At 48.5% G+C, this 27,148-nt stretch overlaps 1 protein-coding gene across 2 annotated transcripts; it reads left to right on the forward strand.

Moving 5' to 3' along the window:
- The first annotated feature begins 2,372 nt into the window (after nucleotides 1-2,372).
- KCNK1 (potassium two pore domain channel subfamily K member 1) lies at nucleotides 2,373-22,478 on the forward strand. 2 transcript variants are annotated; one of them, XM_040329783.1, is made up of 4 exons: nucleotides 2,373-3,297; nucleotides 15,374-15,769; nucleotides 20,918-21,197; nucleotides 21,268-22,478. In XM_040329783.1, the coding sequence occupies exons 1-3, from the start codon at nucleotides 2,943-2,945 to the stop codon at nucleotides 21,187-21,189; spliced, it is 1,023 nt and encodes a 340-aa protein (XP_040185717.1). In that variant the 5' UTR covers nucleotides 2,373-2,942; the 3' UTR covers nucleotides 21,190-21,197; nucleotides 21,268-22,478. The 2 variants fall into 2 exon arrangements, with proteins under 2 accessions (XP_040185717.1, XP_040185716.1); XM_040329782.1 differs by having other exon boundaries at nucleotides 2,375-3,297; nucleotides 20,918-22,478.
- The last annotated feature ends 4,670 nt before the right edge of the window (nucleotides 22,479-27,148 follow it).

Here is a 27,148-nt window from a genome sequence, read left to right on the forward strand (position 1 = left end):
CTGTCCCCGATTTTTTAGGTCTTTTCCTAATTTTCTAGATCTTTCCCAAATATGGAGGGACTGTCCCAGATTTTTTAGGTCTTTTCCTAATTTTCTAGATCTGTCCTGGATTTGGAGGGACTGTCCCAGATTTTTGAGGTCTGTTACTGATATGCTAAGTCTGTCCCGGATTTGGAGGGACTGTCCCAGATTTTTTAGGTCTTTTCCTAATTTTCTAGATCTGTCCCGGATTTGGAGGGACTGTCCCAGATTTTTGAGGTCTTTTCCTGATTGGCTAGGTCTGTCCAGGAAATATGAGGTATGTTGATTCGAAAAACATCCGAATTAACGAAAACCCGTTTAACATTTTTTTTCAAATATTTGTAAATTCGAAAATCCAGAAACCTGAAAATTCAAAAATCGGGAAAAAAAATAACTAAATAATAACAAAAATAATAATAATTATTACTAACTTTTAAGTTGTGGGTATTGGAATTTCCTTTCAAATGTGGCTGTCGGTGAAAGTAACGAATACGAATTTATCCAAAGTTACGAAATTTTCCAAAATAATGAATGCCGCATCTGAACGAATGTAACGTAACAAATTAATAGTAATAATATTAATAGAATAAAAAAAATATCATTATTATTTATTAATTATTTGTTCTGTACCATTGATCGCGGCTGGTAAACGTGAGATCAGTGAATTTTAATTTTTTTTCCTGATCTCATGCTTTTCAGCCTGGAGGAGAGATGTGGCATCTTATACGCATCTCTCCATAAAGAGGACCTGTCACAATAGATTCCTATTACAATGGATGTTACAAAGGAATAAAAATGTAAATAAAAAGTAAAAGAAAGTGTAAAAAAATAAAGTAAAACGGAAAAAAAATTTAATGTAAAAGAAAGTGTAAAAACAATACAAAATAAAGTATAATTAAAGCAAAAAATGTAATGTAAAAGAAAGTGTAAAAAAAATAATGAAGTAAAATGAAAAAAAAATGTAATTTAAAAGAAAGTGTAAAAAAATAAAAAATAAAGTAAAATGAACAAAAAAATGTAATGTAAAAGAAAGTGTAAAAAAATAAAGTAAAGTAAAAAAAAATGTAATGTAAAAAAAAGTGTAAAAAAAATAAAATAAAGTAAAATGAAAACAAAAAATGTAATGTAAAAGGAAGTGTAAAAAATAATAAAAAATAAAGTAAAAATGAAAAAACAATATGTAATGTAAAAGAAAGTGTAACAAAAAAAATGTAATGTAAAAAAGTGTAAAAAAATAAAGTAGAATGAAAAAAAAATGTAATGTAAAAGAAAGTGTAAAAAAAAAAAGTAAAATGAAAACAAAAAATGTATTGTAAAAGAAAGTGTAAAAAAATAAAGTAAAAATGAAAAAAAAAAATTTAATGTAAAAGAAAGTGTAAAAAATAAATAAAGTAAAATGAAAAAAAAATGTAATGTAAAAGAAAGTGTAAAAAAAAAAAAAAAAGTAAAATGAAAAAAAAAAATGTCATGTAAAAGAAAGTGTAAAAAATAAATAAATAAAGTAAAAATGAAAAAAAAAATGTAATGTAAAAGAAAGTATAAAAATAAATAAATAATGTAACGTAAAAATAAGTGTAAAAAAATAAAAATAAAGTCAAATAAAAAAAAAATGTAATGTAAAAGAAAGTGTAAAACAAATTAAATAAAGTAAAATTAAAAAAATATAAAAATGAATTTAAAAAGCCCCTGTCTCAGAAGCGAACGCACACGTAAGTCCCGCCCACATATGTAAACGAACCACACATGTGAGGTATCGCCGTGTGCGTTAGAGCGCCAGCAACAATTATAGCACTAGACCTCCTCTGTAACTCTAAACTGGTAACCTGTAAAAAATAAAAATAAAATTGTCGCCTATGAAGATTCTTTTAGTACCGAAGTTTGGCGCCATCTATTTATCAGGGTAACATCATCTTTTAAAAATTGGGCTAACTTTACTGTTTTGTTATTTTTTTTTTATTTCATGAAACTGTTTTTTTTTTTTTTAAAAGGCATTTGAAAAATTATTGCGCAAATACCGTGCGACATAAAAAGCTGCAATGACCGCCATTTTATTCCTTAGGGTGCCTGCTAAAAAAACATATATAATGTTTGAGGGGTTCGGAGTAATTTTCTAGCAAAAAAAAAAATGATGATTTTTTCACGTAGGAGAGGAGTGACGGAATTTGCCCGGTATGGAAGGGGTTAAGCCGATCTCTGCGCACAGCTGCTCCGGAATTTCGCACTCTCCAGCTTTAGTAAACCATCCCCCGTTAGTTGTTACAAAGTCATTCTTTTTTGTTTCTCTTTTTTTTTTTTAGGTGTACTGTTCCTTTAAATGCGCATGTCATTAAGTCCCTGAACGGGTCCCTTTAGCAGAGAGCGAGCGAGCGATGACGAACGCACGCGGGGACTCGTCTGGGAAAGGTGCAGCACATGGCTGAACCAGTAGAACTGGCTCCGTCATCGGAGGGGGCGGGGCTCCTGTGCGAGGTAATTCATCTCCTCTCTCATTTCCTCCCCGGCTCTGCTTAGGTCTCTCTCTCTGTCTCTCTCGATCTCTCTGTCTCTCTCGATCTCTCTCTATCTCTGCCAATGAGACGTATTCTGATGGCATTCACCGGTCGGCCCGGCTCCATCGCCTCGGAAACCTGAGCCCGTGTCCCCCCCTCGGTCACCTGAGAAGGGTGGGAGAGCCGAGCCGGCGGCGGGGGCTGGAAAATTCTGCCACATCAGCTGCCACCATCTCCGGTGAAAGGAGGTCAGAGGAAGAATAAAAAAAGAAAAGACTCCGCAAGCCAGTCGCCCGTTCTCTACGCCAAACATGGCCGCTGTCTTGCTCCTTCCGCTCTTCAGTTTTGGGGGATCCGGTTGACTTTTTTTGGGGGGGGTGTTTTTTTTTTTCGTTTTGCTTTTTTTTTTTTTACATTCCCCCACACAGGACGATGTTGCAGTCGTTAGCCGGCAGCCGCTGCGTGCGGGTGATGGACAGGAACCGGTCGGCGTGGTATTTCGCCTTCCTCCTGGGCAGCTACGTCCTGTACCTGGTGTTCGGCGCGCTGATCTTCTCCTCGGTGGAGCTGCCCTACGAAGACTTGATGAGGAAGGAGTTGGAGGAGGTGAAGCGGAGTTTCCTCCGCGAGAACCAGTGCCTGTCCGAGGAGCAGCTGGAGGTCTTCCTGGAGCGGGTGATGGAGGCCAGCAACTACGGGGTGTCCATCCTCAACAACGCCTCCGGGAACTGGAACTGGGACTTCATGTCGTCGCTCTTCTTCGCCACCACCGTGCTGTCCACCACAGGTAATGCCAGGCTCACCACCTATGTGACGGGTTCTCTTTAGAGGGAAACCGCTAAATACACAGCTTGTGATTGGACAGTGAAGGGAGAAGCAGCAGACTGATGAGCTCATCTCTGTGTAACTCTGCTTGTCCCTCCCCCAAATTGGGATTGGACAGTGAAAGGAGAAGCAGCAGACGGATGAGCTCATCTCTGTGTCACTCTGCTTGTCCCTCCCCCAAATTGTGATTGGACAGTGAAAGGAGAAGCAGCAGACTGATGAGCTCATCTCTGTGTCACTCTGCTTGTCCCTCCCCCAGGTTGTGATTGGACAGTGAAAGGAGAAGCAGCAGACTGATGAGCTCATCTATTTGATACTCTGCTTACAGGTCTTGTCCCTCCCCAGCTTGTGATTGGACAGTGAAGGGAGAAGCAGCAGACTGATGAGCTCATCTCTGTGTCACTCTGCTTGTCCCTCCCCCAAATTGTGATTGGACAGTGAAGGGAGAAGCAGCAGACTGATGAGCTCATCACTGTGTCACTCTGCTTGTCCCTCCCCCAAATTGTGATTGGACAGTGAAGGGAGAAGCAGCAGACTGATGAGCTCATCTCTGTGTCACTCTGCGTGTCCCTCCCCCAAATTGTGATTGGACAGTGAAGGGAGAAGCAGCAGACTGATGAGCTCATCTCTGTGTCACTCTGCTTGTCTCTCCCCCAAATTGGGATTGGACAGTGAAAGGAGAAGCAGCAGACTGATGAGCTCATCTCTGTGTCCCTCTGCTTGTCCCTCCCCCAAATTGGGATTGGACAGTGAAAGGAGAAGCAGCAGACTGATGAGCTCATCTCTGTGTCCCTCTGCTTGTCCCTCCCCCAAATTGTGATTGGACAGTGAAAGGAGAAGCAGCAGACTGATGAGCTCATCTCTGTGTCCCTCTGCTTGTCCCTCCCCCAAATTGTGATTGGACAGTGAAAGGAGAAGCAGCAGACTGATGAGCTCATCTCTGTGTCACTCTGCTTGTCCCTCCCCCAAATTGTGATTGGACAGTGAAAGGAGAAGCAGCAGACTGATGAGCTCATCTCTGTGTCACTCTGCTTGTCCCTCCCCCAAATTGTGATTGGACAGTGAAAGGAGAAGCAGCAAACTAATGAGTCCCTCCCCTAGGTTGTGATTGGACAGTGAAAGGAGAAGCAGCAGACTGATGATCTCATCTCTGTGTCACTCTGCTTGTCCCTCCCCCAAATTGGGATTGGACAGTGAAAGGAGAAGCAGCACACTAATGAGTCCCTCCCCCAGGTTGTGATTGGACAGTGAAAGGAGAAGCAGTAGACTAATGAGGTCATCTCTTTGTCACTCTGCTTACTGGTCTTGTCCCGCCCCCTGCTTGTAATTGGACAGTGAAAGAAGAAGCAGCAGACTGATGAGGTCATCTCTTTGTCACTCTGCTTGTCCCTCCCCCAGCTTTTGATTGGACAGTGAAAGGAAAAGTAGCAAACTGATGAGCTCATCACTTTGTTACTCTGCTCTCTTCTCCTGCCATGATGTCTTTTGTTAGCATTGCAGTACACCTGATTGGCTCCTTGTGCTGCTTCTCTCTCTCTCTAACACCATCCTGTCTGGCAGGGGAGGAGACCTGATTTTTCTATGCTACAGTTATGTGATGTTTACAGGTCTTGTCCCTCCCCTAGCTTGTGATTGGACAGTGAAAGGAGAAGCAGGAGACTGTTGAGCTCATCTCTTTGTCACTCTGTTTGTCCCTCCCCCAGCTTGTGATTGGACAGTGAAAGGAGAAGCAGCAGACTGATGAGCTCATCTCTTTGTCACTCTGCTTGTCCCTCCCCCAAATTGTGATTGGACAGTGAAAGGAGAAGCAGCAGACTGATTAGCTCATCTTTTTGTCACTCTGCTTGTCCCTCCCCCAAATTGTGATTGGACAGTGAAGTATAACTGAAGGAATTTTTTTTATTTATTTAAGTTTTGGATGGAGTGGAGAGGGATTAGAACCCCTGTCAGATTTGTATTGTCATCTGTGTCCCCGTTTGGGAGATTCACCTTCTCTCTTGTTTGTCCTGGAGAAGGGTTAGGGGTGTTCCCAGAACAGGAATAGAGGAGAAATGTCCCCAATGGGGACACCAGGGATTCCATCACTTTGCAGGGATTTCCTTTCACTTCCTGTTTTGGCGATGGGACAGGAAGTGAAGGGGAATCTCCCCAATGGGGACACTAGTTCTGGTGATTCCATCACTTTGCAGGGATTTCCTCTCACTTCCTGTTTTGGCGATGGGACAGGAAGTGAAGGGGAATCTCCCCAATGGGGACACTAGTTCTGGTGATTCCATCACTTTGCAGGGATTTCCTCTCACTTCCTGTTTTGGCGATGGGACAGGAAGTGAAGGGGAATCTCCCCAATGGGGACACCAGGGATTCCATCACTTTGCAGGGATTTCCTCTCACTTCCTGTTTTGGCGATGGGACAGGAAGTGAAGGGGAATCTCCCCAATGGGGACACCAGGGATTCCATCACTTTGCAGGGATTTCCTCTCGCTTCCTGTTTTGGCGATGGGACAGGAAGTGAAGGGGAATCTCCCCAATGGGGACACTAGATCTGGTGATTCCATCACTTTCCAGGGATTTCCTCTCACTTCCTGTTTTGGTGATGGGACAGGAAGTGGAGGGGAATCTCCCCAATGGGGACACTAGTTCTGGTGATTCCATCACTTTCCAGGAATTTCCTCTCACTTTTTTTTTGGCAATGGGACAGGAAGTGAAAGGGAATCTCTCCAATGGGGACACTAGTTCTCACTTTCCAGGGATTTCCTCTCACTTCCTGTTTTGGCGATGGGACAGGAAGTGAAAGGGAATCTCCCCAATGGGGACACTAGTTCTGGTGATTCCATCACTTTCCAGGGATTTCCTCTCACTTCCTGTTTTGGCGATGGGACAGGAAGTGAAGGGGAAATCTCCCCAATGGGGACACTAGTTCTGGTGATTCCATCACTTTGCAGGGATTTCCTCTCACTTCCTGTTTTGGCGATGGGACAGGAAGTGAAGGGAAATCTCCCCAATGGGGACACAGATGGCAAAAAAAACTTACGCTACCCAAAACAAACAAAGTTTTGCCTTTCCTTCTACTTTTCTGGTGTATTAATGAATACAGAGCTGCATTATTCTGTGTCTTTTATATCTTCCCGGAGTTCCGCTTTAACCTTTCATTGGTTTTATAACCAAATATCAATGAACTGTATAGAGATCCGGTGTCCGGGGCTCCGCCACGTCTTTCTATGGACGGTGGTTGGGGACGTGTCGGTATGTGTCGGCACTTCCACACCCTCCCTGGAACGCGGACTATCGGATTATATAGCTGGTGATAAGCAAATCCTCTTCATAGACTTTAACCCCCGAGGCCGGCGCCGCGCTGGAGATGATGTGTCCCGGAGGTCGATCGATAACACGTGACTCCTCCCTGTTACTATATTGGGATCTTCTCTGCATTGTCCTTCAGAAGCTCCGCTAGAAGGTACAGGAGGCTCCACCCCATCCGTCACCCTGTGGGAGCTTCTCTGTGGTCATCTTCTGTGCCCATTATGAGGGGTTCCCACCATCCCTGTGCTGAGTTCCCGGGTCTGTACACCCGCTGTGCCCATTATGAGGGGTTCCCACCATCCCTGTGCTGAGTTCCCGGGTCTGTACACCCGCTGTGCCCCATTATGAGGGGTTCCCACCATCCCTGTGCTGAGTTCCCGGGTCTGTACACCCGCTGTGCCCATTATGAGGGGTTCCCACCATCCCTGTGCTGAGTTCCCGGGTCTGTACACCCGCTGTGCCCATTATGAGGGGTTCCCACCATCCCTGTGCTGAGTTCCCGGGTCTGTACACCCGCTGTGCCCGTTATGAGGGGTTCCCACCATCCCTGTGCTGAGTTCCGGGGTCTGTACACCCGCTGTGCCCATTATGAGGGGTTCCCACCATCCCTGTGCTGAGTTCCGGGGTCTGTACACCCGCTGTGCCCATTATGAGGGGTTCCCACCATCCCTGTGCTGAGTTCCGGGGTCTGTACACCCGCTGTGCCCATTATGAGGAGTTCCCACCATCCCTGTGCTGAGTTCCCGGGTCTGTACACCCGCTGTGCCCATTATGGGGGGGTTCCCACCATCCCTGTGCTGAGTTCCCAGGTCTGTACACCCCGCTATGCCCATTATGAGGGGTTCCCACCATCCCTGTGCTGAGTTCCCGGGTCTGTACACCCCGCTATGCCCATTATGAGGGGTTCCCACCATCCCTGTGCTGAGTTCCCAGGTCTGTACACCCCGCTATGCCCATTATGAGGGGTTCCCACCATCCCTGTGCTGAGTTCTCAGGTCTGTACACCCGCTGTGCCCATTATGAGGGGTTCCCACCATCCCTGTGCTGAGTTCCCGGGTCTGTACACCTGATGTGCCCATTATGAGAGGTTCCCACCATCCCTGTGCTGAGTTCCCGGGTCTGTACACCTGCTGTGCCCATTATGAGGGGTTCCCACCATCCCTGTGCTGAGTTCCCGGGTCTGTACACCCGCTGTGCCCATTATGAGGAGTTCCCACCATCCCTGTGCTGAGTTTTGGGGTCTGTACACCTGCTGTGCCCATTATGAGGGGTTCCCACCATCCCTGTGCTGAGTTCCCGGGTCTGTACACCCGCTGTGCCCATTATGAGGGGTTCCCACCATCCCTGTGCTGAGTTCCCGGGTCTGTATACCTGCTGTGCCCATTATGAGGGGTTCCCACCATCCCTGTGCTGAGTTCTCGGGTCTGTAGACCCGCTGTGCCCCATTATGAGGGGTTCCCACCATCCCTGTGCTGAGTTCCCGGGTCTGTACACCCGCTGTGCCCATTATGAGGGGTCCCCACCATCCCTGTGCTGAGTTCCTGGGTCTGTACACACGCTGTGCCCATTATGAGGGGTCCCCACCATCCCTGTGCTGAGTTCCCGGGTCTGTATACCCGCTGTGCCCCATTATGAGGGGTTCCCACCATCCCTGTGCTGAGTTCCCAGGTCTGTACACCCGCTGTGCCCATTAAGAGGGGTCCCCACCATCCCTGTGCTGAGTTCCTGGGTCTGTACACCCGCTGTGCCCATTATGAGGGGTCCCCACCATCCCTGTGCTGAGTTCCCGGGTCTGTACACCTGCTGTGCCCATTATGAGGGGTTTCCACCATCCCTGTGCTGAGTTCCTGGGTCTGTACACCCGCTGTGCCCATTAAGAGGGGTCCCCACCATCCCTGTGCTGAGTTCCTGGGTCTGTACACCCGCTGTGCCCATTATGAGGGGTCCCCACCATCCCTGTGCTGAGTTCCCGGGTCTGTACACCTGCTGTGCCCATTATGAGGGGTTTCCACCATCCCTGTGCTGAGTTCCCGGGTCTGTACACCTGCTGTGCCCATTATGAGGGCTTCCCACCATCCCTGTGCTGAGTTCCCAGGTCTGTACACCCGCTGTGCCCATTATGAGGGGTCCTCACCATCCCTGTGCTGAGTTCCTGGGTCTGTACACCCGCTGTGCCCATTATGAGGGGTCCCCACCATCCCTGTGCTGAGTTCCTGGGTCTGTATACCCGCTGTGCCCCATTATGAGGGGTTCCCACCATCCCTGTGCTGAGTTCCCGGGTCTGTACACCTGCTGTGCCCATTATGAGGGCTTCCCACCATCCCTGTGCTGAGTTCCCGGGTCTGTACACCCGCTGTGCCCATTATGGGGGGGTTCCCACCATCCCTGTGCTGAGTTCCCAGGTCTGTACACCCCGCTATGCCCATTATGAGGGGTTCCCACCATCCCTGTGCTGAGTTCCCAGGTCTGTACACCCCGCTATGCCCATTATGAGGGGTTCCCACCATCCCTGTGCTGAGTTCTCAGGTCTGTACACCTGATGTGCCCATTATGAGGGGTTCTCACCATCCCTGTGCTGAGTTCCCGGGTCTGTACACCCGCTGTGCCCATTATGAGGGGTTCCCACCATCCCTGTGCTGAGTTCCCGGGTCTGTACACCTGATGTGCCCATTATGAGAGGTTCCCACCATCCCTGTGCTGAGTTCCCGGGTCTGTACACCTGCTGTGCCCATTATGAGGGGTTCCCACCATCCCTGTGCTGAGTTCCCGGGTCTGTACACCCGCTGTGCCCATTATGAGGGGTTCCCACCATCCCTGTGCTGAGTTCCCAGGTCTGTACACCTGATGTGCCCATTATGAGAGGTTCCCACCATCCCTGTGCTGAGTTTTGGGGTCTGTACACCTGCTGTGCCCATTATGAGGGGTTCCCACCATCCCTGTGCTGAGTTCCCGGGTCTGTACACCCGCTGTGCCCATTATGAGGGGTTCCCACCATCCCTGTGCTGAGTTCCCGGGTCTGTATACCTGCTGTGCCCATTATGAGGGGTTCCCACCATCCCTGTGCTGAGTTCTCGGGTCTGTAGACCCGCTGTGCCCCATTATGAGGGGTTCCCACCATCCCTGTGCTGAGTTCCCGGGTCTGTACACCCGCTGTGCCCATTATGAGGGGTCCCCACCATCCCTGTGCTGAGTTCCCGGGTCTGTACACCTGCTGTGCCCATTATGAGGGCTTCCCACCATCCCTGTGCTGAGTTCCCAGGTCTGTACACCCGCTGTGCCCATTATGAGGGGTCCTCACCATCCCTGTGCTGAGTTCCTGGGTCTGTACACCCGCTGTGCCCATTATGAGGGGTCCCCACCATCCCTGTGCTGAGTTCCTGGGTCTGTATACCCGCTGTGTCCCATTATGAGGGGTTCCCACCATCCCTGTGCTGAGTTCCCGGGTCTGTACACCTGCTGTGCCCATTATGAGGGCTTCCCACCATCCCTGTGCTGAGTTCCCGGGTCTGTACACCCGCTGTGCCCATTATGAGGGGTTCCCACCATCCCTGTACTGAGTTCCCGGGTCTGTACACCCGCTGTGCCCATTATGAGGGGTTCCCACCATCCCTGTACTGAGTTCCCGGGTCTGTACACCCGCTGTGCCCATTATGAAGGGTTCCCCCATCCCTGTGCTGAGTTCCCGGGTCTGTACACCCGCTGTGCCCATTATGAGGGGTCCCCACCATCCCTGTGCTGAGTTCCCGGGTCTGTACACCCGCTGTGCCCATTATGAAGGGTTCCCACCATCCCTGTGCTGAGTTCCCGGGTCTGTACACCCGCTGTGCCCATTATGAGGGGTTCCCACCATCCCTGTGCTGAGTTCCCGGGTCTGTACACCCGCTGTGCCCATTATGAAGGGTTCCCACCATCCATGTGCTGAATTCCCAGAACAAGATCGTTATTAGGGGTCACATATAGGCCAGGGTTTGCATAGCTTATGTCAGCGCTGAGCTTTGCCACTCAGCATCCAACCCCCCCCCCCCCCCCCCCCCCCCCACCGGACACAGACCTGTGTGCACCATATGAGGGATGGAGAGCAGTGAGGAGATCTCTATGTGATGCAATGCAGACGGGTTTCCGTTTCTGTTTGTCTGCAGTGAGTCCACTTCCTTGTCCACTTGATCTGTCACAGCCCTCCCCCCTCTGATCTGTCACAGCCCATACCTCCCAACTGTCCCTGATTTGGAGCAATGTCCCTCTGTCCCTCATTCTCCTCATTTGTCCCTCATGTTGGTCTGATCTATACAGATGTATATAAAATGCACTTTTTATCTATCAAAAAGTGTTTCCCAGCGCTAAACCTTTCATCTGATTTCTAAATTGTTGCATTTGTAAATTCCAAAAGCCAATATAAAGAAATAGTAGTGGTAAAAAAAGCACTTGTGGGTTTAACCAATCTTATTTTTTTTGTACAATTCTCCTTTAAGGGGGCGTGGCAAGGGGTGTGTCCTATGCCTGCGTACTTTTGCTGATAGGTGTCCCTCGTTCCCATCTCAGAAAGTTGGGAGGTATGACAGCCCTCCCTCTGATCTGTCACAGCCCTCCCCCCTCTGATCTGTCAGAGCCCTTCCCCCCCTCTTATCTGTCACAGCCCTCCCCCCTCTGATCTGTCACAGCTCCTCCCCCTCTGATCTGTCACAGCTTCTCCCCCCTCTGATCTGTCACAGCCCTCCCCTCTGATCTGTCACAGCCCTCCCCCCTCTGATCTGTCACAGCCCTCCCCCCTCTGATCTGTCACAGCCCTCCCCCCTCTGATCTGTCACAGTTCTCCCCTCTGATCTGTCACAGCCCTCCCCTCTGATCTGTCACAGCCCTCCCCCCTCTGATCTGTCACAGCCCTCCCCTCTGATCTGTCACAGCCCTCCCCTCTGATCTGTCACAGCCCTCCCCCCTCTGATCTGTCACAGCCCTCCCCTCTGATCTGTCACAGCCCCCCCTTTTGATCTGTCACAGCCCTCCCCTCTGATCTGTCACAGCCCTTCCCCCCTCTGATCTGTCACAGCTCCCCCTTCCCCACCTCTGATCTTCTGATCTGTCACAGCCCTCCCCTCCTACACCTGGACTCCATTGACAGGCTCTGCTCCTGGGGGCATTCATCCCTGAAAAACTCCCCGGATCTCTAAACTCGCGTTACATATGTAGCGCTACCCTGCCCCCCCCCCCCCCCCCCCTCCTATAGCATGCACAGCATTTTTGGCATTCTTCCTTTGGCTCAAGAATCAGTCTAGGGGTTTCTTTTAGAATTTCTATTGGGGAACAGGAACTTGGATGGGGAGCATGGGGTACCCCCAAACTGTAGAACTTGCACGTAAGATAAATCACCACATGGTGACCTCTCCTCTATATAGACTTATAGAGGGATCAAGTGCCCGGGTGATTGCTCTTCCTCATGCCAACTTTCCTGCTGGCTCCACTCTGGTCCAGGTTCTCTCTCTCTAGCTTGATCATTGATGTCTTCAAAAAGGGTTCCTTGGCTTCCTCTCTCTTTCTCTCTCTCTCTCTCCCTGCCCTACGGCCAGAACCCCAGCACAGGGGTCTCCTCTACTGAAGGCTGGACCCTGGAACTCTGCCCTCTGCTGCCAGGCCTCTGAATTATTATGGGCTCTTCCACCACCTTCTGGGCACTCCTCCCCCAGGGATTGGCCGAAGTTCCATAAATATTCAGGCTGCCTGTCCCAGGATGATTGTGCTTCCTCACATCAACTCTCCTGGCTCTACTCTGATCCAGGATCTCTCTCTCTTTGGTAGGCCCCCCAGCTGAGCTAAGCCTAGCTTGGTCCTTGATGTCTTCAAAAAGGGTTCCTTGGCTTCTTCTCTCTCTGGCCGGGGTTCCATAAATATTCAGGCTCTCCCTCCCACTATACTTTCAGTACCTGACCTCACAAATGTTCTTCTGGAAAAATGGTCAAACATTCCCATAGACACACTCCTAAACCTTGTGGACGGCCTTCCCAGAAGAGTTGAAGCTGTTATAGATACAAAGGGCGGGGCCAACTCAATATTGAACCCTACGGACTAAGGCTGCATTCACACCTGAGCGTAGCGTTTTGCTGCGTTTTTTACCGCGATTTTTTACAGGTCTAGGGTCACCAATTTAAAACACCCAAACGCCCAAATTCGAGCGACAAAAAAGAACTTGTTTGGGCTTCAGGCGTTTTGTAGTGGAAATCGGATACATTACGCCGGTTTTGCGGCGACGCAGCGTAAATCGTCCGGCGTAAGCCCGCCTAATTCAAATTTGTATCAGGGGGGGCGTGTTTTATGTAAAACTACTGTGACCCGACGCGATTGACGTTTTTGCGGAACGGCGCATGCGCCGTCCGTGGAATTTCTCAGTGTGCATTGCTCCAAAGTACGCCGCAAGGACGTCATTGGTTTCGACGTGAACGTAAATGACGTCCAGCCCCATTCACGGACGACTTACGCAAACGACGTAACTTTTTCAAATTTCGACGCGGGGACGACGGCCATACTTAACGTTGGCTGCGCCTCATATAGCAGGGGCAACTTTACGCCGGGAAAAGCCTAACGTAAACGTCGTAACTTTACTGCGGCGGCCGCGCGTGCGTTCGGGAATTCGCGTATCTAGCTAATTTGCATACTCGACGCGGAATTCGACGGAAGCGCCACCTAGCGGTCAAAAAAAAATGCAGTTAAGATCCGACGTAAGAGACTTACGCCTGTCGGATCTAATGGATATCTATGCGTAACTGATTCTAAGAATCAGGCGCATAGATACGACGGGTTGGATTAGGACTTACGACGGCGTACATGGCGCTGCGCCGTCGTAAGTCCTATGAGAATCCGGGCCATAGTGTCTATAAATAAATATATACATATTTTTTCTTTTACAAATTGAAATGACACTCTGATCTAGGCGGATACACGTTGTTCCGTACGGAGAAGATCTAGGACATGACCTCACGCACGCGGTGAGTCGTAGATGGAATCTCTGATGATTCCTCGCAGTGACTTGGCGGCGGACACGTGTGATGGCGACTCCCTTCGCTCGTCCTGTCACTTCTTGCTGTAAGACGATCGTCTGTTATATTTCAGTTTGTAGGATTGAGTCTGTGTGCAGAGAGACCCAATACACAGAAAGACTCTTCTAGTGTTTGTCTAAAGGATTATCCCGCGTCTGCCGAGGAGCGTCTCTCCGGAGTCCGCCAGGATCGCGTCTCTAATCCCCAAGGGCAGAAATATATGATGTTACAGATTACCAGTTACTTAGATGAGGTGGCTGCATTCGTTTTCTTTTTTAATTTTAATTTGGTCACCCAAGGGCAGGACTGCAGAACACATCCACCTCTCCTCTTCTGCATAACATAACATAACCTGTACCATCACATCTAATAAAAATAATAAAATGAATAATAATAATAATGTACAGTAATATAAAATAATTATATAATAATAATAATAAAATTAATAATAATATACAGTAATCTAGTAATATAAAATAATATAATATGAAATAAAAATAATAATAAAATGAATAACAATAATGTACAGTAATATAAAATAATCATATAATAATAAAAAAATAATATAAAATACAAATAATAATAATAATAATAATAATATAAAATACAAATAATAATAAAATGAATAACAATAATACACAGTAATCTAGTAATATAAAATAATTATATAATAATAAAAAAATATATAAAATAATAACAATTCAAAATACAAATAATAATAATAAAATGGATAACAATAATATACAGTAATCTAGTAATATAAAATAATCATATAATAATAAAAAATAATAATAATAATAATATAAAATACAAATAATAATAAAATGAATAACAATAATCTACAGTAATCTAGTAATATAAAATAATTATATAATAATAAAAAAAAAATCAGAGGCTCCAGATGGGCATGAATCAGGCTGCAATGGTGAGTCTGCATTCATGTCAAAGGGGGTGCTGCATTTAGGACAATGGAGGTGCTGCATTCATGGCAAGGGGTGTGCTGCATTCATGGCAAGGGGTGTGCTGCATTCATGGCAAGGAGAGTGCTGCATTCAGGACAATGGAGGTGCTGCATTCATGTTAAGGGGGGTGCTGCATTCATGTTAAGGGGGGTGCTGCATTCAGGACAATGGAGGTGCTGCATTCATGTCAAGGGGTGTTCTGCATTCATGGCAAGGAGGGTGCTGCATTCATGTCAAGGGGGGTGCTGCATTCATGGCAAGAGGTGTGCTGCATTCATGGCAAGGGGGTTGCTGCATTCATGGCATCATGGCAAGGGGGTTGCTGCATTCATGGCATCATGGCAAGGGGGGTGCTGCATTCATGGCTAGGGGGTGATGCATTCAGGACAACGGGGGTTCTGCATTCAGGACAATGGGGGTGCTGCTGCATTCAGGACAATGGGGGTGCTGCACTCATGGCAAGGGGGGTGCTGCATTCATGTCAAGGGGGTTCTGCATTCATGGCAAGGGGGTGCTGCATTCAGGACAATAGGGGTGCTGCATTCAGGACAATGGGGGTGCTGCATTCAGGACAATGGGGGTGCTGCATTCAAGACAATGGGGGTGCTGCATTCATGTCAAGGGGGGTGCTGCATTCAGGACAATGTAGGTGCTGCATTCTTGGCAAGGGGGTTGCTGCATACAGGGCAAGGGTATAGTGAGGGCAGAACAACCCGCTTACATACTAACTTGTGTCATTTTGTGGTTCTAGGGTACGGACACACCGTTCCGTTGTCAGACGGAGGAAAGACCTTCTGCATCTTGTACTCCATGATTGGGATCCCCTTCACTCTTCTCCTGTTCACGGCTGTAGTCCAGCGGATCATTGTCCACGTATCGCGGAGGCCGGTCCTCTTCATCCACCTGCGCTGGGGCTACCCCAAACACATCGTGGCCATAATCCACGCCTTCCTCCTGGGGCTCCTCACCATCTCCTGCTTCTTCTTCATCCCGGCCGCCGTCTTCACCGACCTGGAGGGGGACTGGAACTTCTTGGAGTCCTTCTACTTCTGCTTCATCTCGCTCAGCACCATCGGCCTGGGCGATTACGTCCCCGGCGAGGGCTACAACCAGCGATTCCGAGAGCTCTACAAGTTTGGCATCACTTGTAAGTATTGCGGGCCGAATCGTATCTGAAAAAAGCCACAGAAACACTAATATAGGAGTTTTGGGGTGGTCTTTTGCTTCTGCAGAGGGGTTCTCTAGAACAGAGGTCTCCAAACTTTCCAAACAAAGGGCCAGTTTATTGTCCTTCAGACCTTGGGGGGGGGGGGGGGGGGGGACTGTGGCCAGTGCGAGTAGATAATGTCTTGGCATAATTGGAAGAAAACAATGCCCCTTCATTGGTGTCAGTGGGAGTAATTGTGTCCCATTATTGGTGTCAGTGGATGGAATGGTGCCCCATCGTTGGTATAATTGGGAGGAATAGTGCCACATTGTTGGTGTGCCCCTTATGGAGGGGCCGCCACTGTTGGACAAGGATAAATTAGATGTCCAGCTGCCTTTGTTTCCTCTGCTGTAAGTCGTCAGTGTTCTTCTCCACCCATGTTTAAGCTCCCATCAGATGAGGATATTTCCTTTGTCAAGGACTCCTGTCAGACCTTCACTGGCCCCTATGTCAAGGACTCTAGTCAGACCTTCACTGGCCCCTATGTCAAGGACTCTAGTCAAATCTTTACTGGCTCCTATGCCGAGAACTGTAGACAGACCTTTAGTGGCCCCTATGTCCAGGACTCTAGGCAGACCTTTTCTGACTCTTATGTCCAGGACTCTAGTCGAATCTTTACTGGCCCCTATGCCCAGGACTCTATTTGGACCTTTACTGGCCCCTATGTTGAGGTCCCTAGTCTGACCTTTACTGGCCCCTATGTTGAGGTCTCTAGTCTGACCTTTACAGGCCCCTATGTTGAGGTCTCTAGTCTGACCTTTGCAGGCCCCTATGTTGAGGTCTCTAGTCGTATCTTTACTTGCCCCATGTCCAAGACATTAGTCAGATCTTTACTGGCCCCTATGTTGAGGGTTTTAGTTGGACCTTTACTGGTCCCTATATCTTGGACTCAGGTCGGACCTTTCTGGCCTCCTATGTCCAGGACTCAGGTCGGACCTTTACTGGCTCCTATGTCCAGGACTCAGGTCGGACCTATACTGGACTCCTATGTCCAGGACTCGGGTCGGACCTTTTCTGGCCCCCTATGTCCAGGACTCAGGTCAGACCTTTCTGGCCCCCCTATGTCCAGGTCTCAGGTCGGACCTTTTCTGGCCCCCTATGTCCAGGACTCAGGTCGGACCTTTACTGGCTCCTATGTCCAGGACTCAGGTCGGACCTTTCTGGCCTCCTATGTCCAGGACTAAGGTCGGACCTTTCTGGCCTTCTATGTCCAGGACTCAGGTTGGACCTTTCTGGCCTCCTATGTCCAGGACTCAGGTCGGACCTTTCTGGTCTCCTATGTCCAGGATTCAAGTCGGACCTTTCTGGCCTCCTATGTCTAGGACTCAGGTTGGACCTTTCTGGCCCCCTATGTCCAGGACTCAGGTCGGACCTTTCTGGCCTCCTATGTCCAGGACTCAGGTCAGACCTTTCTGGCCCCCTATGTCCAGGACTCAGGTCGGGGCCTTTCTGGCCTCCTATGTCCAGGACTCAGGTCGGACCTTTCTGGCCCCCTATGTCCAGGACTCAGGTCGGACCTTTCTGGCCCCCTATGTCCAGGACTCAGGTCAGACCTTTCTGGCCCTCCTATGTCCAGGACTCAGGTCGGGACCTTCCAAGCCCCCCTATATCCAGGACTCGGGTCGGGACCTTCCAAGCCCCCCTATGTCCAGGACTCGGGTCGGACCTTTCTGGCCTCCTATGTCCAGGACTCGGGTCGGACCTTGTCTGGGTCCCTTTATCCAGGACTTGGGTCGGGACCTTCCAAGCCCCCCTATGTCCAGGACTCGGGTCGGACCTTTCTGGCCTCCTATGTCCAGGACTCGGGTCGGACCTTGTCTGGGTCCCTATATCCAGGACTCAGGTCGGGACCTTCCTAGCCTTCCTATATCCAGGACTCAGGTCAGACCTTTCTGGCCCTCCTATATCCAGGACTCAGGTCAGACCTTTCTGGCCCTCCTATATCCAGGACTCAGGTCGGACCTTTCTGGCCTCCTATATCCAGGACTCAGGTCGGACCTTCCTAGCCCCCCCTATGTCCAGGACTCAGGTCGGACCTTTCTGGCCTCCTATGTCCAGGACTCAGGTCAGGACCTTCCTAGCCCCCCTATGTCCAGGACTCAGGTCAGACCTTCCTAGCCCCCCTATGTCCAGGACTCAGGTCAGACCTTTCTGGCCTCCTATATCCAGGACTCAGGTCAGACCTTTCTGGCCTCCTATGTCCAGGACTCAGGTCGGACCTTTCTGGCCTCCTATGTCCAGGACTCAGGTCGGGACCTTTCTGGCCCCCTATGTCCAGGACTCAGGTCGGGACCTTTCTGGCCTCCTATGTCCAGGACTCAGGTCAGACCTTTCTGGCCCCCTATGTCCAGGACTCAGGTCGGGACCTTTCTGGCCTCCTATGTCCAGGACTCAGGTCAGACCTTTCTGGCCCCCTATGTCCAGGACTCAGGTCGGGACCTTTCTGGCCTCCTATGTCCAGGACTCAGGTCGGACCTTTCTGGCCCCATATGTCCAGGACTCAGGTTGGGACCTTTCTGGCCTCCTATGTCCAGGACTCAGGTCAGACCCTTCTGGCCCTCCTATATCCAGGACTCAGGTCGGGACCTTTCTGGCCTCCTATGTCCAGGACTCAGGTCGGGACCTTTCTGGCCTCCTATGTCCAGGACTCAGGTCGGGACCTTTCTGGCCCCGGAGGTTACTATACTTTCAGTAAATTTCCAGACGACTTCCTCCGATGTTTTGTATCCAGTATAAAGTGTTGTGTAATTTCTTTGCGTGTTGATACAACACTTCACTTCAATATTTACACACACACAGGTTAGCTGGTTGTTTGCAGAACACTTCACAGCTGACATCTCCTCTCCCGTCTCTCCCCCGGAAGGCCCGTCTGGGCCGTTCTTCTAAATGTTCTCTTTCTACCTTTCTGTTTCTAATCAAAACATGTGGAAGAGACCATGCCTGCAGGTAAAAGCCCAGACAAATCAAGGACTAGGAATGCATACTTGCCGTGTTTCCCTTCCCATGGATGAGTTTATATTCACTTAGAATGCTAAACAAATTTGGGGGGGGCAAACAACCCCCACCCTCACCCCTCCAGTGGTCATGGTGCCGCAGCTTTCCCTCCCTGGCTAACCCGGTCTCCTGTAAATCCGCCTCCTGTCCTGATTGGCCGGGAGGAAAAGCCAGAAACCCATATCGAATATTGATTGGCTAGTATCACAAGATCGGGAGGCACTGCGCCCCGAGCACAACCCTTTTCAAGCCAATTAGAGCTTCAGGCTCTAATCATGTGCTTGGGGAAAAAAATCAGACCTCATAGAAAGGCATTAGTCCGGTGCCCCGCATGCAAACTAGTGGTGGGGGGGGCGCCGTTTATGGACCGGCCCCCCTCTGCTAGGAAGTCTAATACCTAGTCACAGCCCCCTCTTCTCCTGGGAGGGTCTCATTACTGTCTCTACTGGCCCAGCAGCTCCTCCACTCCTCATCTAGCAATGTCTAATTACTGTCTGTACTGGCCCAGCTCCTCCACCCCTCCTCTTCTGTGAGTGTTTAATTATTGTCTATGCTGGCCCAACTCCTCCTTCCCTCCTTACATAGAAGTGAAGGTGAATACTTTAGAGCAAACTGCGGCCCTTTGCTTGCCTTTATCCGGCCCCTGGGGCACTATTCCTCCTACTGACACCAACTATGGGGGCATAATTCTTGCCACTGACACCAACAATGGAGTACTATTCCTCCCACTGATACCAATAATGGGGCACTATTCTCCCCATTGACACCAATGATGGAGGACTATTCCTCCCACTGACACCAATGATGGGGCACATTCTACTTTCACTGGCCAGAGTCTGGCCCCCTTATGGTCTGAAGTACTGCTATCGATTATTTGAGCGAACGTTCTGAGTCTACTGGGGCTGCTGACTTTGCATCCAAGATGGCGGCACCCAGCGGCAGTCTCAAGGTCTTTGGATGTCTACACAAGGGAGGATTTTAACGGTAACATGTCTGTAATGCATGAAATGCCCAAATTATCTTATGGAAAGTCACGGGCCCGGATTCAGAGAGCAATTGCGCCTGCGTAACCATAGTTACGCAGCGCAATTGCTTACTTGCGCCGGCGTAACGAATGCTCCTGATTCAGGAACCTCGTTACGCCGACTGCAGCCTAAGATATGCGTGGCATAAGGCTCTTATGCCACGCATATCTTAGGCTGCATTCTTGCGATGGCCGCTAGGTGGCGTTCCCGTTGTGCTCAGCGTATAGTATGCAAATTGCATACTAACGCCGATTCACAACGTTACGCGAGCCCTGCGTACGCAGTTTACGTCGTTTGCGTACGGCGGTTTTCGCGTAAGGCTGCCCCTGCTATTAGCAGGGGCAGCCAATGTTACGTATACCCGTCGTTCCCGCGTCGCGAAATTTGAACTTTACGTAGTTTGCGTAAGTGATTCGTGAATGGCGCTGGACGCCATTCACGTTCACTTTGAAGCAAATGACGTCCTTGCGACGTGATTTGCCGCAATGCACGTCGGGAAAGTTTCCCAACGGAGCATGCGCTCTACGATCGGCGCGGGAACGCGCCTAATTTAAATGATTCCCGCCCCCTACGGGATCATTTAAATTGCGCGCGCTTACGCCGGGCATTTTGTCGGAGCGCCCAGGCAATTTACGGAGCTACTGCTCCGTGAATCGCGGGTAGCGCAGAAAATTTGCGGGGGAGCAGGGCAAAAACGGTGCCCTGCACCTACGTAAAAAATGCGCATATCTTACTGAATCTACCCCACTGTGTACAATTTTCAGTGATCCGCGTACATAGAGGTAGGTAGACATACTTGCTTCCTTTGTGCCTTGCCGATCCGCTTATCTCACTGGAAACCTAAACAGTTGTTGTCAGTGTCCCCATTAACGAGATTCTACTCACTTCCTGTCACAGTGACCACTCAGCAAGTAAAAAAAAGAAATCTCCCTGGTGGGGACACAAGTAGCAATGCATGCTTGAAAGAGGTTGTCCCCCGTCTCCCCACCCTATCCAACACTAAAACATGTTTTGGCCAGAGCAGGGCCTTCCATTCCACATCACTTCATTCTTTGTTTTCTCTCCTCAGGCTACTTGATGCTGGGCCTGTTGGCCATGCTGGTGACCCTGGAAACATTTTGTGAGCTTCAGGAACTGAAAACGTTCCGTAAGCTGTTCTACGTGAAGAGAGGCAAGGACGAAGATCAGGAAAGCATCATGGAGCGTGACCAGCTGGCCTTCTCCTCCATCTCAGACCAGATGGCATCGCTGAAAGACGACCGGAAACTCAGCGAGCCGTTTGTGGCCCTCCAGCCGGTCGCTAGTTACTCCAGTGAAGGCTCTATAAACAATGAGCAGTAGAGCAAGAGATATCCAATACTTCCATATCAGACATCGGCAAGAGATATCCAATGCCTCCATATCAGACATCGGCAAGAGATATCCAATACTTCCATATCAGACATCGGCAAGAGATATCCAATGCCTCCATATCAGACATCGGCAAGAGATATCCAATGCCTCCACATCAAACATCGGCAAGAGATATCCAATGCCTTCATATCAGACATCGGCAAGAGATATCCAATGCCTCCATATCGGACATCGGCAAGAGATATCCAATGCCTCCATATCGGACATCGGCAAGAGATATCCAATACTTCCATATCAGACATCGGCAAGAGATATCCAATGCCTCCATATCAGACATCGGCAAGAGATATCCAATGCCTCCATATCAGACATCGGCAAGAGATATCCAATACTTCCATATCAAACATCGGCAAGAGATATCCAATGCCTCCATATCAGACATCGGCAAGAGATATCCAATGCCTCCACATCAAACATCGGCAAGAGATATCCAATGCCTTCATATCAGACATCGGCAAGAGATATCCAATGCCTCCATATCGGACATCGGCAAGAGATATCCAATACTTCCATATCAGACATCGGCAAGAGATATCCAATGCCTCCATATCAGACATCGGCAAGCGATATCTAATGCCTCCACATCAGACATCGGCAAGAGATATCCAATGCCGCCATATCAGACATCGGCAAGAGATATCCAATGCCTTTATATCAGACATCGGCAAGAGATATCCAATGCCTCCACATCAAACATCGGCAAGAGTTACCCAATGCCTTCATATCAGACATCGGCAAGAGATATCCAAATGCCTCCACATCAAACATCGGCAAGAGATATCCAATGCCTTCATATCAGACATCGGCAAGAGATATCCAATGCCGCCATATCAGACATTGGCAAGAGATATCCAATGCCTTCACATCAAACATCGGCAAGAGATATCCATTGCCTCCATATCAGACATCGGCAAGAGATATCCAATGCATCCATATCAGACATCGGCAAGAGATATCCATTGCCTCCATATCGGACATCCACATCAATACTTTGGTATCAGATATCGGCAAGAGATATCCAATGCCTCCACATCAGACATCGGCAAGAGATATCCAATGCCGCCATATCAGACATCGGCAAGAGATATCCAATGCCTTCATATCAGACATCGGCAAGAGATATCCAATGCCTCCATATCAGACATCGGCAAGAGATATCCAATGCCTCCACATCAGACGTCGGCAAGAGATATCCAATGCCTCCACATCAGACATCACCGCAATCATTGCACAAGTCCATCTGCTTCTCCGAGAAGGAAAAAAAAAGGGTTTCTCAAAGAGATAATACATTCCCCGATTTGTAGGTGGAGCCTGATTTGAGGAGTCGACCTTCTAATATGAGCTGGGAACCTCAGAGGCAGGATCACTGACCCTGTTCCCGCCCACCTAACCATCTCCATTCCTCCTTATTGCACCCTCTATAATATAAAATGATCGGAATACTGTCCGGGGACGTGGTGAACCTCCTGAGATGCTCATACCTCCTTTGACTCTCTACCAGGAAGATCGCTTTTCGGGCGGACTTCGTTTTTTCTTTTTGTTTTTTTTTACTTATTTATATGTTTTCAGATCTTCCAGGTCCTTTCTGAGCCGATCGGCTCTTTAAATACGGTCAGGAACCTTAATGTGTGGGCACCTCAGACACGTTGTGTAAATGCAATATTTAAAGCTGAACAACAGATATAATACATATAGGGGAGGTTTTGTAGTTCTGTCCATCCAGCCCCGAGATCACACTGCTCTGCCACACAACCTAAGGCAGAAGACCTGATTTCTATTCATTTCTTTTTCTCTGCCGCACTTAAAATAATAATACAGCCCCCTTTCCCGGTCTGTGACTGGACAGTGAAAGGAGAAGCAGCAGATTAATACACTCCTCTGTCACTTTGTTCTCTCCTCCTATCAGCAGGTTATTGTTGTTTTTTTTTTTTTTGGCACATGCGCATGGGCAGACCAGTTCATTGGCTCCCAGTCCTACCTCTCCCCAGTCTGAGCTCTGCTGTACAGCGAATAAAAAAGGCTGATAGCAAGTCGAATTGAGGTATTTGCACTGTATGATTTGATGTTTTTTTTTTATTATTATTATTTATCTTCCTAACATTCATCTTTAAATATGTAATAATTCACACACTGTATATTTATTAGGCAGACAAGCTGGGAATTTCGGCAGGTCTGTCTTGTACATCACGCAGGCCGGGGGGTTCCACCAGCACACACGGCCTTTGGCACCCAACACTCTTGTAGGGTCATTTCTTTTACAGACCCGATCCCGGTAAAATAATAACCTTACATGAGATGATTGTATTTTTACCGGTGGGTAGCTAGATGAACAAGGGAGATATTTGGGGATTTTTTAGGTGCAATAAAAGAAACAAAAAAAAAAAAACGCATTAAGAATAAAACAGTTGGCAAGTACAGTATATCACAGTATTAGGTGGACAGCACTGTAAGATGGCTTTCCCAACATGTTTCGCCCATATGTCAGGCTTCTTCAGGGGAAGCTGTCCAGTTTTGAAGTACAAGCCTTCTGTATCGCCTAAAATAGATCCAAATGTCGCCCCACGCTTTCTAGACGGCTATCTGCGCCAAAGAGACCATATGTGACCAGCGGCCACAGGGGGGAATAGTGGGACCAGAGCTGCTGGAGCCTCTGGGATATGCAGGGGAGGGCTGGGCCGGGGGGCAGGGTGACAATTGCCTCCCAGGCCGCCCTAACTTATGTTCAAAATGCCCACTGCCATTTTATTTTTTATTCTGGTCTTGGAAGTCGGGCCGACCACTAGCTGTTGCATTCCAGGAGTTGTAGTCCACGCTCAAGCTCCCGGTGGGTGGAAAACAGAGCAGCGCAGAGGAAACTACAACTCCCTGGGACTTGTACAGTATTTTTTATATTTCTCAAAATAAAAAATAATTGATTTTTAAATAAAATATTTGATATCTTTCTTTCACCTAAAAAAAATCCCCAAATATCTCCCTTGTCCATCTATTCAATTCAGGGGTGTGGTGCTAAAATAAAGTTGGTATGTCCACGATCAAAACACGTTCTCTACACTGTGGGTAGCTACCTATCTAGGTAAGGGCCCCTCTGCCTCCATACTCACAGGCCTGCAGAGTCCCTGATTGTAAACAACGTCCATTGGCTGCTATGTAGCATAGGTACGAAGGGGCTCGTTGTAGCACGCCGTGTTTTGTTTTTTAGATGTAGAATATTCCTTTAGATGTATTTTTGTAGAGTAAATATTCAGTAAGGTTCTCCAAGCACAGACCACACGAAGCCTTGACGTTCTACAGCTGCTGCATTCCACGTCCCTGCCCTCTGCAGCTTTATGTTTATTTTGGTGGATCCCATCGTTGGTTTAGAACCTCACCCTGCCATCGAACCTGTCGGGGTGTGTACACAGAGGTGAGCCGGCAGAAGGTACATAAGCACTGACGTTTCCTACCAACGTATGCACTCATAGTTTGTGCACTTTCATTTGTGGATTATTCCTATTGAGGATTGGGGCGTATCATAGCTCAACACATTTTTACTGAAACTTCTTGGGTCCAATAAAACATAGATATAAGAGCCAGATCATCCTCATACAGGAGCCAAGGGCCAGTTGGATGTCCTGGGGGCCCAGCTATGACCTTCATGGTCACTTTACAAGGCAGCGTGTATCAGTACGGAACAGGCCTTTTCAGGAGGTCTCTAGGGGTCCCTTGAGTTGTATCTGACTGACTTCTCAAATTAAGGTGTCTGTATAGTTTTTGAAGTGAACAGAGCTAAATCATCCTCAGGCAGGAGCCAAGGGTCGGCCAGATGTCCAGGGGGCCCAGCTATGATCTTCATGGTCACTTCACAAGAGAAGATGTAGGCAGCGTGTGTCACTTTTCAACCAGGGTTCCTCAAGAGGTTGCTAGGGGGTCCCTTGAGTTGTAGGTGACTGACCTCTCAAATGATGGTGTCTGTATAGTTTTGTAAGCAGAGCCAGATCATCCTCAGGCAGGAGCCAAGGGCCAGCTGATTGTCCAGGGGGCCCAGTTATGACCTTCATAATCACTTCACAAGAGGAGATGGACTTGTAGGCATCATGTGTCAGTACAGACCAGTCCTTTTCATCCAGGGTTCCTCCAGAGGTTGCTAGGGGGTCACTTGAGTTGTAGGTGACTAACCTCTCATATGATGGTGTCTGTATAACTTTTGGGGTCAACAGAGACAGAGCCAGGGGTACAGACCAGCCATTGTCAACCAGGGTTCTGTGGAACCCTAGGGTTTCTCCATAGGTTGCTAGAAGTTCCTTGAGCTGTAGCCGACTAACCTCCCATATTATGGGGTCTGTATAGTTTTTTAGGTCAACAGAGACAGAGCCAGGGGTAATCGGAGCCAGATCATCCTCCAACAGGAGCCAAGGCTTCTGCACTAAACCATTAGTCACTTCACAAGGGAAGATGGACTTGTAGTCAGCTGGTGTCAGTACAGACCAGCCATTGTCAACCAGGGTTTTGTGGAACCTTAGGGTTCCTCAATAGGTTGCTAGGGGTTCCTTAAGCTGTAGCTGACTGACCTCCCATATGATGGTACCTGTATAGTTTTTGGAGTCAACAGAGCCAGAGCCAGATCACCCTCAGGCAGGAGCCTAGAGCTAGTCAAATGTCCAGGGGGCCCAGCTATGATCTTCATGCTTCTACACTAAACCAGGGTGCTTTTGCAATTGGTCACTTCCCAAGGGAAGGATGGACTAGTGGGCAGCTCGTGTCAGTACTGATCAGCCATTGTCATCCAGGATTCCTCCAGAGGTTGCTAGGGGTTCCTTGAGCTGGAGCTGACTGACCTTCCATTTGATGGTTTTTGGGGTCAACAAACCAGCTGCATGACACCAATGCAAGTAGAATTTTTCCTAATGACCACCAATAAATTGGTTTAAGCAGGGGTTCCCCCAGAGCTGAAAATTATTTCAAGGGTTCCTCTGGGGTAAAAAGGTTGATAAAGACTGGTACAAACAATACAAATGGAGTAATCAATGTTGATGGGCCCCACTCCCTGCCTAGGGCCTCATTCTATCTTGGAGAGCTTTTAGATGAGATTGCAACTAGTAGAACAGTATTTGCATCCTCCACCCACCCTGTATCTGCTCAGTATTTTTTCCCAGGAACCCCCAGCCCAGGGACCTGCAGAGGAAGGGTTTGGTAAGACATGCACCAGGATCTTGTAATGCCTCCAGTCACTCGCTTATAGACATTTATAGCGTGTGATCTAGTGACAGGTCAACTTTAAAGAGGAGCTATCATTATAATAATAATCTACATTTCACATAAAAGAACAGGGTACATGTTTGCTTAACCAAATTCCATTATTACTGAAGCACCCTGGTGCCTAAAGACAAAAGAGAAAGACAACCAGATCTGGCAAATATGCCTGCATGTCCTCAATAAGTCTCTGAGTTCAATGCCTGGCCAAATATCCTTGGGGTGGGAGCTATAGATTTATATAGGATATAGATTTATCATTATTGTTTCCTCGAGGGCAAAGCTCTAGATCAACCTGCTTGATCATTATTGTTTCCTCTGGAGTAAAGCTATAGATCAGCCTGCTTGATTATTATTGTTACCTCGAGGGTAGAGCTTTAGATCAACCTGCTTGATCATAATTGTTTCCTTGGGGGCAGAGCTCTGGATCAGCCTGCTTGATCATAATTGTTTCCTCAGGGGTAAATCTATAGACTGGCTGCTTGATCATTATTGTTTCCTTGAGGGCAGATCTATAGACCAGCCTGATTGATCATAATTGTTTCCACTGGGTTAAAGCTATAGACGAGCCTGCTTGATCATTATTGTTTCCTCAGGGGAAGAACTATAGGCTAACCTGCTTGATCATTATTGTTTCCTCGAGGGCAGAGCTCTAGAT

This window comes from Rana temporaria, chromosome 12, assembly GCF_905171775.1.
Source record: "Rana temporaria chromosome 12, aRanTem1.1, whole genome shotgun sequence".
In the NCBI taxonomy this organism is placed as follows: Eukaryota; Metazoa; Chordata; class Amphibia; order Anura; family Ranidae; genus Rana; species Rana temporaria.